General features: G+C 46.1%; 1 protein-coding gene across 1 annotated transcript in view; it reads left to right on the top strand.

Moving 5' to 3' along the window:
- The window catches only part of LOC119970392 (proprotein convertase subtilisin/kexin type 5-like), a 520270-nt gene that overhangs the window by 286726 nt on the left and 219271 nt on the right, over positions 1-14273 (top strand). The window contains 4 exon segments of the mRNA XM_038804933.1: positions 936-1129; positions 2855-2939; positions 5109-5212; positions 10629-10758. Of these exon segments, the coding sequence (XP_038660861.1) occupies positions 936-1129; positions 2855-2939; positions 5109-5212; positions 10629-10758 (513 nt within the window).

Genomic DNA, 14273 nt, shown 5'->3' with positions numbered 1-14273 from the left:
GTATAAGGACACTTTAGCTCCTGAACCTCAGTATCATCCATTAAGTCCGAAGAATTCCTGCAATTAGCTAGCAGTAAAATGCAGTGTCCCCTTCTTGGAGAAACTCCATAATTGGGAATTGTAATGTGCAAATGTCTGTTGCCTACTAAAATGGATATGTTGTGGACTATCTTAACCAATGGGAAAGTTCTGTCTTTGATCCTTTACAACCAAAGTAAAGAATATATAACTTCTATTATCACTGCTTTCAGTTTTCTGGGTCTTATTACACATGGCATTTGGGACTACTTTATTTGTTGTTCTTAAAGTAGAGAAATCTGTAATGGTTTGCTGGTTTAACAGACAAAGGTGTGCCGTTATATTCTTCAGAGTGCTTTTGTGCTTTAATTCACCAGCTGCAAATCTAGGCTACTTACATTTCTCTTTAAATGGAAACTTATTTTCTGTTCTCTTTAATTAAGTTAATGAAACAAGTACAAATGACTTAGAAACTTTCCAATTCAGTTGAATGAATTTCATTAGTGGGTCATTAATTATAGAGGGAAAATTCTATATTTTATTCAAAGAAAATTTAAATTAATAAATAGACGCGGTGACATCTGAATATCTTCTGTGGAGGTAAGATTAGAAGATGTTAATTGAAAATCACTGATCACTGAAAATATGGGGCAACGTTCTTGACTTGGAGGAATATTATTTTAAAATAATCCAGCTGGATTATGTCGATATATTTTAGAATTGTGTGCTTAAATAAAATTGAATTGAAATAGAATTGACTAATAGCACAGTAATAGTCCGCTTTTCTCTGTGGTGGGTCACTTCCTTCCTTTGGTTTGAATATTGCAGCATCAATGAGGATTCTTTTGCCACTGTCCCTCCCTTAAAAAAGGATGACAGATTCCAAGTCTAATCATGATCATTTGCTATGAATGCAGAATGTGTGTTCCTGAATGTCCAAGAGGATTCTATGGTGATGAGAAGAAACGCTGTAAAAAGTGCTGGTCAATCTGTGAGACTTGTGTAGGAAGCCGTAGTGACCAGTGCATTTCCTGTAAAAATGGCTACCACTTGAATGAAGAGACAAATGTCTGCATACCCAACTGCTCAGACAGTTCTTACCTCGATAAAGGTAAGATTTCGTTTTTTTTAGTTATCAAATGATTGACTGGCAATTGCTACAGATTCTTAAATTTGATAAGTACTTGTTATGTTGACCCCACTACACTTGCTTGAGCAAACTGATATTGCTATTCCTGTGGTTTCAGTTCAGCATCACTAATCTTGAAATTGTGGGTGCTTTTCTTCTTTTCAGCTACTGGACCTGGTGTTGAATTGCCAAAGCATTCATCCATTCCCAGACTAATCTACATATTTCTGTTTCCCTTATCTATTAAGTTGTGGTTGAAATCATTTTTGATGACACTTCTTGATCGCTTAGTTCATGAGTTTGCTGTTTATTGTTGTGAATATATGACTTTATAATTCCTATGTTTTAGGAAATAACTTTTAGGTTGGAAATTAATTTTAACTATCAATAAATACATTTTTTGAGGAACTGGCATTTATAGTTCAAATTAATAAGGCCAGAGTTAGAAAGGAAAAACTTAAACAATAGGTAATATTTATTGTTTAAGGTTTCTTCGTTTTATACAGGGTCAGAAGAACTCTAGTTCTTTCAATATGGGATTTAAATTATTCATGTAGTTTCACATCAAATTAGGTTAGAAACAACTTGTAGGCACCGGGCCTTTAGATGAAGCCACTGGGCGGTATTCCCCTCTCCCGATAAAAATCGGGATGGCCGTCGTGAAATCGGCCGAGCTTCACGACGGCCTCGGGGCCTGCTCCCCGCACCTAATTCACCCCCACCCGGGGGGCTAGGAGCGGGCCCCCGTCGTTCCCGGCTGCGAACTCGTCGCGCCGGAAATGACGCGGAAACGGCGCATACGCAGATTGCCGGTTCCAACCCGCACATGCGCGGATGACATCAGCGCGCAGACGGCATGAACCCGCGCATGCGAGGTGCCGTCTTTCTCCTCCGCCGCCCGGCAAGACGTGGCAGCTTGATCTTGCCGGGCGGCGGAGGGGAAAGAGTGCGTCCGTTTTGGACGCTGGCCCGACGATCGGTGGTCACCGATCGCGGGCCCGTCCCCTCCCGAGCACAGTCGCAGTGCTCCCGTCCCAATCGGGCCCCTAGATACCCCAAACGGGCATCTGGCGCCCGTTTCACGAATGCAGCAACCAGGTGTGGTTGCTGCCGCGGTGAAACGAGTGTGAAGGGCCGGTCGCTGGGCCCATTGGGCTCGGAGAATCGCCCTTTGCCGTGACAAACGGCGAGCGGCGATTTTTCCGAGTGGTGGGGGCGCCAGGGGGGCGTAAAAAATGTCGGGAGGCCCTTCCACGATTCTCCCACGCCACGTGGGGAGCGGAGAATTCCACCCACTAAGTCTAGTGAGAGTACCATTATTTCCATTAGAGATATAAATTGTTCATGTAGGTTGCAGAATCAAAGGGTTGTTTTGAAGTTAAAACGTAATTGGTTTAAAATCAGCCCATGAACTGTCAGCACAGTAAAAATTATGTGGCTATCTGTGTACAGCTGCTTCTTTATACTGGAAGGTAGGAACTCTTTTTTTTCCTTAACGGATTAATTTATGTAGCCTGTACAGCTTCTCACTACACATTGTGCATGGATGACAAAATAGTCAAGAGTTAATAGACAGGTGGTCTGAGGAACAATGCCATATGATCTTACCAGGCTATGAATAATTTCTCTGCTTTACAAAATTTCTTTCTCCTTTCCACCACCACACCAAATTTTAGTTCATCTTCTGTCTTTCTTGTCTCTTTCTAGCTGAAAATATGTGTCGAAGGTGTAGTGAAAACTGCAAGAAATGCAGCGCATTCCACCATTGTACAGATTGCAGACCAGGTTGGAGGTAAGAACAAAAATTGTTTTTTTTCCTCATTGTCTCTATGTAAGCTACAAAAGTCTCCAAACTGTGTAAATACATTTCTATGTCGAATCCCAAGTAACATCTGGTCCTGTTTTCAAATTTAATAGTAGGTCAACTTAATTGTTGCTGGTATGGCACAAGTCTTTAGATTTATAAGCATTTTTCTTGTGGTACATTTTTATATGTACCAATCAAAGTTTTCATATTCTATAGAAATAGAATTCACTTAGAGCTTTTGTCGAATTTACTAAATTTGCATTGCAATATCCCTCATTTAAAAATTACTTGCATGATTAGTGGCTTCCATGGTAAATTTGCAGTGCTATATTCACAAATTTAGTTCTAAACATGTGCAATGGTAAGGATGATACAATTGATCTCAACACCTTGAACTAAGAAGAAAAAAAACTGAAATTCTTACACCTGATGGTTAACCCATTGACTCCCATTGTTGAAAAGTTTCATATATGTGAATATGAAGGAGGTAGCAATCTAGGTTATCTATGATGGCCCTTTCTCTCCCTAGTCAAATGGATTGTCATGTTGTTTGGATTTCAAAATAACCACATAGCTAAATAACCATAGCACAGTAGCATGGTGGTTAGCATAAATGCTTCACAGCTCCAGGGCCCCAGGTTCGGTTCCCGGCTGGGTCACTGTCTGTGCGGAGTCTGCACGTCCTCCCCGTGTGTGCGTGGGTTTCCTCCGGGTGCTCCGGTTTCCTCCCACAGTCCAAAGATGTGCGGGTTAGGTGGATTGGCCATGCTAAATTGCCCGTAGTGTCCTTAAAAGTAAGGTTAAGCGGGGGGAGGTTGTTGGGTTACGGGTATAGGGTGGATACGTGGGTTTGAGTAGGGTGATCATTGCTCGGCACAACATCGAGGGCCGAAGGGCCTGTTCTGTGCTGTACTGTTCTATGTTCTATAGTCAAGTTTCTGACACATGTGAAGTTTTGCCATTTCAGAACAGGAAGGCAGACATTTCACCATATTGTTTCAGCTTATACTGTCATAATTCTGAATATAGAAATTTACAACACAGAGGCAAGTCATTTATTGCACCATATTTGTGAGGACTTTGACACAGAAGTTCAACATTAATCCCATTGTTCTTATCTCTCCAAAACCCAGTATTTTTCCTTGTCTCAAATATTGAGTTGCTCTTCCTTTGAAATATGTAATGGTCTCCACCTCAACTATTTCCTGTGGCAGAGCATCTTGCTCCAACAGTTCATTCTGAATAAAAATTTAACAAGTATCTTGGGCGGGATTCTCCCGTACCTGGTGGGGCGCGGGGTCCCGGCGGGACGGAGTGGTGTGAACCACTCTGGCGCCGGGCCACCCCAAAAGTGCGGAATCCTCCGCCCCTTCAGGGGCTAGGCCGGCGGCGGAGTGGTTTGCGCCCCGCCGGCCAGCGTGGAAGGCCTTCGCCGCCCGCCAGCCAGGGTCGAAGGGACTCCGCAGGCCGGTGCGGGTCCGCGCAAGCGCGGGAGTGTCAGCAGCTGCTGACATCATCCCCGCGCATGCGTGGGGGGGGGGTCACCTTCGCACCGGCCTTCATATAGGCTTACATGGCCGGCGTGTAGGAAACGAGTACCCCCATGGCACAGGCTCGCCTGCGGATCGGTGGGGTGGCCCCGATCACGGGCCAGGCCACCGTGGGGACATCCCCTGGGGCCAGATTGCCCCGCACCCTCCCCCCCCCCCCCCCCCTCCTCCCAGGATCCCGGAGCCCGCCTGCACCACCAGGTCCCGCTGGTAAGGGACCTAGTCCAATTTATGCTGGCAGGACCTGCAAAGAACCAGCGGGAATTCGGCCTATCGCAGGCCGGAGAATCGTCCGGGGGGTGCCGCTGTGAGCGGCGCGGCTCGATTCCCACCCCCGCCAATTCTCCGGCGCCGGAGAATTCGGCAGCCGGCGGGGACAGGATTCACACCGCTCCCCGATGGTTTTCCGACCCAGCGGTGGGGTCGGAGAATCCCGCCCCTTGTCTTTCTCTCTCTCTCTGTCTCTCTATCTATTTTAAATTTGTTGATCCCAGAGAGAATTGAGCTGATCATCAAAAGTAACCTTTTATGAGAAATCTTCTACTGTATTTTGGGTGACATCAGAACATAATTGTCAGTGACTTATTTTTCTTCTTTCTGCCAGGTTGCAAGGACCAAAGTGTGTCTTCAGTTGTGATGCTGGATCTTACTTTAATTCATTGACTAGGGATTGTGAGAGATGTCACACATCCTGTGCAACTTGTGCTGGTAACATGATTATTTAAGCCTTTGTATTTCCTTTCTCGTAATTGAGAAAAGTTGGATTGTGGGTTGGAAGGTGGGAAGCGGGTATGAGCATAGCAGAGTGGAAGAAAATAGCTGGGTAGACCAACTATTATTTCCCGTTTATGCTAATGTTAGTTCTGTGACATAAATTGAACTACTTATTTGGTGCTGGTGTCGGAGTGCTTGTGGCATAATTTCTATTTTTTTTTAATACATTTTGATACATGTTTGTAATAAAATACATCATACAGTGAATAAACACCTTGGGAATCATACTTCCCAACAATCAACTATACAGATTTTTCCCTTTTTTCTCCACCTCTTCCCCATGACAAACAGCCCCTCAAACACGGTCACAAACATATCCCACCTTTCCTCAAACCCTCCTGAAGAGCCCCTTAACTCATATTTTATCTTCTCTAATTCTAGGAAGTCATACAAGTCACCCAACCATGCAGCTACCCCCCACCCCGGTGGTGATGCCGACCACCACTCCAGCAAAATTTGTCGCCATGCATCAGCGAGGCGAAGACCAAGACATCGGCTTTCCTCCTCTCCATGAGCTCCGGCTTCTCTGAAACGCCAAATATTGCTACCAAAGGGTCAAGGTCCACCTCCTCCTCCACTATCCTGGCTAAGACTGCGAACACTCCCGCACAGAATCTTCACAATTTTTCGCAACCCCAATATATGTGCGTGTGATTCGCTAGCCCCTGCCCGCACCTCTCGCACTCATCTGCTACCCCCTGACAGAACCTATTCATTCTCGCCTGAGTCACATGCACCCTGTGCACCACCTTAAACTCTATCAAGCTCATCCTTGCACAAGAGGAGGTCCCATTTACCATACACAGTGCCTCACCCCATGCTCCTTAATTGATCTCTCCTCCCAACTCCGCTTCCCATTTCTTCTTGATCTTCACCACCCGCATGCCTCCTTGCTCCCCCAGCGACTTGTATATATCCCCAATTCTTCCTTCCCCTTCCACATCCGGAAGCAGCAGTCACTCCAGCAGTGTGTATCCAGGCAACCTAGGGAACCCCCTCCAGACCTTTCGCGCAAAGTCCCAAACCTGCAGATACCTGAACTCCCTCCCACTCGGCAGCTCTACCCTCTCCCTTATCTCCTCCAGACTGGCAAACCCTTCCTCAAAATACAGATCCCTCACCTTGACCAGTCCACTTCCCTCCACCTTCTGCATACACTATCCATCCCTCCGGTTTAAACTCCTGGGCCGGGATTCTCCCCTACCCGGCGGGGCGGGAGGTCCCGGCGTAGCGGAGTGGCGCCAACCACTCCGGCGTCAGGCCTCCCCAAACCGCACCTTTAGTGGCTAGGCCCATGCCGAGTGGTTTCCGCTCCGCCGGCCAGCACCAACGGCCTTTGGCGCTCGGCGCCGGGGCTGGCCGAAAGGCCTTCGCCGGTCCACGCATGCGCCGGTGCATCAGCAGCCGCTGACGTCACAATCGCCGCATGCGCGGTAGGGGGGGTCTCTTCCGCCTCCGCCATGGTGGAGGCCGTGGCGGCAGCGGAAGAAAAAGAGTGCCCCCACGGCACTGGCCCGCAAGGCCACCGTGGGGGCACCCCCCCAGGGTCCGATCGCTTCGGGCCCCCCCCTCCCCCAGGACCACAGGAGCCCACTCGCACCGCCAATCCCGCCGGCACTAGAGGTGCTCCAATTCCAGCCGGCGGGAGAGGCCTGTCTGCGGCGGGACTTTGGCCCATCGCGGGCCGGAGAACCGGCGCGGGGGGCACGCCGATCGGCGGGGCGTAATTCCCGCTCCCGCCGATTCCCGGGTGGCGGAGAATTCCAGCCACGGCAGGGGTGGGGATTACACCATCCCCAGGCGTTTCCCCGACCCTGTTGGAGAATTCCGCCCCTGGTTCCCGCAGAGCGGCGTTCGCACCGACATCCCTTCCACGCTAAAATGCCTCCTCAACTGATTCCGTACCTTCACTGTGGACTGCACCACCGGGCACCTTGAATATGTAAACTGAGTCATTGGCAACGCTCCGTCACCAGAGCCCTCAAAAACTAGACCGTTTACAAGATTGCTCCTCCATCCTAACCCACTCTACCTCTTTTCCTTCCCACCACAGCAGCACCTTGTCCACATTCGCCGTCCAATAATAATGAAGCAAGTTTAGCAACGCCAAAGCAAAGCAGACCCTGCTGCCTCTGCCTCTGCCTCTGTAGCAGGGTCTTCCCCACCCTCGCCACCTTCCCCACCCATACAAAGTCCGGAATGATTGTGTGCACTTTCTGAAAAAAGGCCTTTGGTATAAAAATCAGGAGAGCTTGAAAGATAAACAAAAACCTCGGCAGAATATTTATTTTCACCACTTGGACCCTCTGTGCCAGCATTACGTTCAGTGTATCCCACCTCTCAAGATCCTCCCTAGCCTCCTCCACCAGCTTTGTTAAGTTCCAGTTATTGCTCCCCGTCCATTCCCTTGCTACCTGAATCCCCAAATACCTAAACCTATCCCTCACTACCGTAAACAGCATCCCCCCTAAATTAGCCAGCTGTGCCAGCTCATTCATCAGGAATACCTCGCTTTTCCCGCCATTCCTCTTGTACCCGGAGAACTCTCCAAACCTCCCCAGCAGTCCCATAATCTTCCGATACTCTCCAATGGATCCGAAAAAACAGCAAGAGGTAATCGCCATAGAGCGACACCGATGCTCCCTCTGTCCCTCATAATCCCTCACCACTCTGCCGACTCCCTGAGAACCATTGTCAATGGCTCGATGGCCAGCGCAAACAGCAGCAGTAACAGTGGGCACCCCTGCCTCATACCCCTGTGTAAGCCAAAGCTTTGTGAGCTCATAACATTCGTCCTCACCCTCTCCCTTGGTGCCACATACAGCAACCATACCCATGCCACAAATCTCTGCCCAAACCCAAACCTTCCCAAAACCTCGTACAAGTACCACCACTCCATCCGATCAAATGCATTCTCCGCCTCCATAGACACCACCACCTCCGGTACCAGAGCTCCCAACGGATTCATCACCATATTCAACAGCCGTCTTACATTACTCGCGAACTGCCTGTCCTTCATAAAGTCTCTTTGATCTTCTGCCACCACCCTGGGGGCACACTCCTCCAACATCCCTGCCAACAACCTAGCCAATACTTTCACATAATAGTGATATGGGCCTATACGACCCACATGCCACCAGGTCCTTCCCCTTTTTCAGGAAATGTTTGATTATTGCCTGCATCGTTGTCTCCGGCAACTCCCCCTTCTCAAGTGCTTTATTAACCCCCCCCCCCCCCCCCCAACAGATGTGGTGCCAGATCTGTTGCAAATTCCTTATAAAATTCCACCGGGTTCCCATCCGGCCCAGGGGCCTTCCCCGACTTCATGCTCCTGATACTATACATCACCTCCCTCAGCCAACGCCTGTCTTTTTGCTTCCCCAACCTGGGGAAATTCCAGCTTGTCCAGAAATCGTCCCATGTCCCACTCCTCTCCTCCCAGGTTTATACTCCCTTAATGCCTCATTTATCTTCCCTGGCTTTAAAACCACATCCTCAGTCCATATCTTCAATATTTCCCTGGGCGCAGCCTGCCTCCGCAACTGATGCGCCAGCATGCGGCTTGCTTTCTCCCCATATTCATATTGCACCCCCCTTGCCCTACGTCAGCCTGTCAAACTGCCCCTGCAACTTTTTCATCCTCGCCGCTCCCACCAAGGTGGGCATCCTTGAATATTCCCTGTCCACCTCCAATATCTTGCTCACAAGACGGTCATGTTCCTCCCTCCTTTCCCTATCCGCACGAGCCTTAAACAAAATAATTTCCCCCCGGATGGCTGCTTTCCGAAAAATGGCTGACGACACCTCCCCATTCTGATTCAACTCCACATTCTCCTTAATCGTCACCCGCACCTTATCACAACAATCTCCATCTGCTAACAATCCCGAGTCAAACCTTCACCCCAGCTTCTGTTGTCGTTCCGATCTAAACCGAATCTCCGGCCAATGAGACGTATGGCCCGAGATAACTATCCTCGCATATTCTACCCCCTCCACCCGAACCAAAATCTCCCGACTCACTACAAAGTAATCAATCCTCGAATATACCTTTACAGATGTGTGAAAAGAAGGAATACTCCCTTCCCCTGGGTTTTGAAAGTGCCATGGATCCGCCATACCCAGTGACATAATATCTTAACTGTTATTTTTGCGTCAGATGAATGTCTTTTTATATTCATTAAGGGGGAGGCCGTGGAATAGTGGTATTTCCACTGAGCCTTGCGCTCTCAAGAATAATGCCCTCATCATCCAAAGCATTACCTGGATGCAGCATTGGCATCCTAGACTTTCTCTCATGGAGGTAGCCTGTCCAGTCAAATAATCCACCTCATTGGTGGCAACAATACAGCACTATGGAATCATTCCGATTTCCCATTTAGCTAGTCTACCGTCTGTCGTCCATAATTTATTTAAAAAGTGATGTAATGTTGCCGACTGGCAGTTTTTCTCCTGAGTACACAAACACCTTATTACATAGTCCAAATAGAGTTGTTTTGAACATCATCTTTGGCTGAACATTGATCCCTATTCAACACTTAGATGGATTCCAGGTTGTGCATAGTTGAATCTTTCTGGTGGGCTACCAGATAATGGTGCAAAATAACTCAACATTTCATGGATGGAATTTCAGGGCAGCATGGCAGCCATTAAAACTGATACACTGAATAAATAAACCTCTGAATCATTTCAACTTATTTCCTCATTGAGGCAAAAATAGTTCAGAACCTCTGTTAATTTCACATCAGAGAACTATGGTAGGAGATCTGAGCAAAAAGCTTCCTATTGGTGGGTGAAAATAATTGTTTCTCTCAGTCTGAGAGAGTCGTCTGTTGTTTTGAAAACCCCTGCCCCACGCGCGCGCGCGCACACACACACTTTGCTTGCAGTGGTGATGAAGTATTTGTAGAGTTATAATGATTTAGAGGCAATCTTCCCACCTCCCCCCAAAAAAAGAAATGTCAGCAACTAAAACTTTGCAAAGTGAATATCTTGGTTGCAGTTTGAGGTGCATAAAGTTGGAAAATCCTCTGACTGGAATTGTGGAGTGAAAAATGGCACAAGTGACATTCAGCATTCATGCTCACTTTGGGGAACATTATCTAAATAGACAAAGGTGGACTGAAATTGCAGTGAAATACTGATTAAATCGATAATTCACATGTTTTACATTGGTCTTTAATAATGTGTCCAGTGATTACACAGTGCTACACATTTCAAATCTTGATCAAAAGATTTGGATATCAGATTTTCTGGGAAATGTTGTCACCAAATAAGTGACATTTTAGTTAGAAGAATCTTCTGATGTTAAATGTTGAGGATCTACTGCAACCATTTCTGTCCTGTGTTGCAGGTCCAGGCCTAGAGTCCTGCACACAGTGTGCTGTAGGTTACTACTTGGAGGAGTGGAGATGTGTGTTGAGCTGCAGTCTGGACTACTACATAGACCTGCCATCTGAACATGGAGAAAAGATATGCAGGAGGCAAGTTGTGATTTTTGAAAAATTGTTATGATGATAAAGTGTTATTTGAAATTATTCATACGTTGCCCATGCTAATCTCCCTCTTCCTATCTTCGTCTCCTGCCTATTTATGATGCAACACATTACCTTATTACCAAATTCCATAGTGGAGCCTGCAGTACAGTTCGGGTACGTGGAGGGAGAATTCAGAATGTCCAATTCTCCTAACAAGCACGTCTTTCGGGACTTGTGGGAGGAAAACAGATATGCCAATTAAGTACTTCTGAAGTGTAGGTGTTATAATGTAGGGTAAAATTAAAAATGGCCGAATGGAAAAATTAAACTGTGTTGGAATGTTTACTGGAGAAGTTATTTTTAATTTCAGATTCTTTATGAATTTCACTCCATATCAATATTCCATTTTCTGCCAAATATCCTTTCACTGTTATTTTATTCTAATAGAATCATAGAATATTTGTAGCGGAGGCCATTCAACCCATTATGTATATGCCAGCTTTCTGCAACAACAATTCACTTAGGGCCACTCCCTCAACGTTTCTCCATAGCCTTGCAATTTGTTTTCCTTTTCAGGTAATCTCGAAAGGATAGATTGAATTTGCCTCTGCACCCCCAGGCTCTGCATTCCAAATCATAAGTACTCCTTACTTAAATGTTTTCTCTTGCATCACCATTGCTTCTTCTGCCAATCACCTTAAATCAGTTTTCGATGCTTTCACCAATGCAAACAGTTTCTCCCTATATACACTATCCAGACCCCTGATGATTTTGAACACCTCCATCAAATCTTCGACCTTCCCTTCTTCAAGGAGAACAGCCTCAGCTTCTCCAATCTGTCTAAGGAACTGAAGTTTTTTTTTATCCCTGGAACCATTCTCCTGAACCTTATCTGCACCCTCTAATAGTTTCAGATCCTCCCTGAAGTGCCACATCCAGAATTGGACACATTACATCATCTGATACCAGAATATTTTATACAGGTTTATCATAACTTTATTATTTTGTACTCTATGCTCCTATTTATAAAGTCTAGGATTTAATGTGCTATATTAATTTTTCGCTCAACCTGACCTGCCACCTTAAATTATTTGTGCACATATTTCCTGCAGGTACCTCTGCTCCTGAACCCTCTTTGAAATCGTACCCTGTATTTTATATTGCTTCCTACCAAAATTAATCATTTCACCTGCCACATGTCCACCATTCCAACAACCTGTCAATGCCCTTTTGAAATTTAACATAATTCTTTTCATGGTTCAAACGCTTCCAAGTATTTTGAAACTGCTTTCCGTACACCATGTCTAGGTCATTAGTTTATATCAAGAAGAGCAGTGGTCCTAATATAACCTTTTTTTCCCCCACTATAAACCTTCCTTCAGTCTAAAAAATGATGTGCACCAATACTTTCCATTTCCTTTCACTCAGCCAATTTTGTAACCACATTGTTAGTAGCGTCCATTTTATTCCTGCAGAACAGCTTTGGATACTGTTGAGGGGAATGGACTCTCAGGGGAAAATATCAACAGCCAAACTTGTTGGTTTCTCCCTACAGACCACAGTTGGCTCTGCTGCAGAGGGGAGGAGTGATAAGTGTGACAGTGCAATAGTTATAGGGGATTCAATTGTAAGGGGAATAGACAGGCGTTTCTGTGGCCGCAAACGAGACTCCAGGATGGTATGTTGCCTCCCTGGTGCTAGGGTCAAGGATGTCTCGGAGCGGGTACAGGGCATTCTGGAGGGGGAGAGTGAACAGCCAGTTGTCATGATACACATTGGTACAAATGACATAGGTTAAAAAAAGGGATGAGGTCCTAAAAGCAGAATACAGGGAGCTAGGAAGGAAGTTAAGAAATCAGACCACGAAGATAGTGATCTCAGGATTACTACCGGTGCCATGCGCTAGTCAGAGTAGAAATGACAGGATATAGTGGCTAAGGTAAATAGAGGATGAGAAGGGAGTTTTAATAATGGGAGATGAGGAAATGACTGAGGAACTGAACAGGTTTTTTGGGTCAGTCTTCACAGTGGAAGACACAAATAAAATACCAGCGACTGATAGAAATGAGGCTATGGCAGGTGGGGACCTTAAGAGGATTGTTATCACTAAGGAGGTAGTGATGGGCAAGCTAATGGGGCTAAAGATAGACAAGTCTCCTGGCCCTGATGGAATGCATCCTAGAGTGCTAAAAAAAATGGCTAGGGAAATTGCAGATGCACTAATGATGATTTACCAAAATTCACTGGATAGGTTAGATGAATGGGCTAGGGTCTGGCAGATGGAATACAATGTTGACAAATGTGAGGTTATCCATTTTGGTAGGAATAACAGCAAACGGGATTATTATTTAAACGATAAAATATTAAAGCATGCCGCTGTGCAGAGAGACCTGGGTGTGCTAGTACATGAGTCACAGAAAGTTGGTTTACAGGTGATTAAGAAGGCAAATGGAATTTTGTCCTTCATTGCTAGAGGGATGGAGTTTAAGACTAGGGAGGTTATGTTGCAATTGTATAAGGTGTTAGTGAGGCCACACCTGGAGTATTGTGTTCAGTTTTGGTCTCCTTACTTGAGGAAGGATATACTGGCACTGGGGGGTGTGCAGATGAGATTCACTAGGTTAATCCCAGAGCTGAAGGGGTTGGATTATGAGTAGAGTTTGAGTAGACTGGGACTGTACTCGTTGGAATTTAGAAGGATGAGGGGGAGATCTTATAGAAACATTTAAAATTATGAAGGGAATAGATAGGATAGATGCGGGCAGGTTGTTTCCACTGGCGGGTGAAAGCAGAACTAGGGGACATAGCCTCAAAATAAGGGGAAGTAGATTTAGGACTGAGTTTAGGAGGAACTTCTTCACCCAAAGGGTTGTGAATCTATGGAATTCCTTGCCCAGTGAAGCAGTTGAGGCTCCTTCATTACATGTTTTTAAGGTAAAGATAGATAGTTTTTTGAAGAATAAAGGGATTAAGGGTTATGGTGTTCGGGCCGGAAAGTGGAGCTGAGTCCACAAAAGATCAGCCATGATCTCATTGAATGGTGGAGCAGGCTCGAGGGGCCAGATGGCCTACTCCTGCTCCTAGTTCTTATGTTCTTATGTTCTTAATACGTGTCTGAAGTGATGGTGTCAGTGGGAGGGTTTCAGATTCCTGGGGCATTGGGACCGGTTCTATGGGAGGTGGGACCTGTACAAACTGGACAGGTTACATCTGGGCAGGACTGGAACTGATGTCCTATTGACTATTTGCTAGAGCGGTTAGGGAGGGTTTAAACTAATGTGGCAGGAGGATGGGAAACGATGCAGGAAGTCGGAAGTTATTAAAACAAGGGCAGAAACAAAAGATAGTAAGGGAGAAAGTATAAGGCAGAGAAGCCATAGTCAAAAATCAAAAAGGGTGATAGTACAAGGTACAGCGACTGAGGGGAGCTCAGTGAATAGGCCCAGTAATACTAAAAGGAATAAAACGGAAGTAAAAACATAAATGGAAAGCGACGCAGTAGGTTGTTACATGAAGGTATG

The sequence above is a fragment of the Scyliorhinus canicula genome, chromosome 8 (genome assembly GCF_902713615.1).
Source record: "Scyliorhinus canicula chromosome 8, sScyCan1.1, whole genome shotgun sequence".
NCBI lineage: Eukaryota > Metazoa > Chordata > Chondrichthyes > Carcharhiniformes > Scyliorhinidae > Scyliorhinus > Scyliorhinus canicula.
This window is presented reverse-complemented; position numbering and strand designations above follow the sequence as displayed.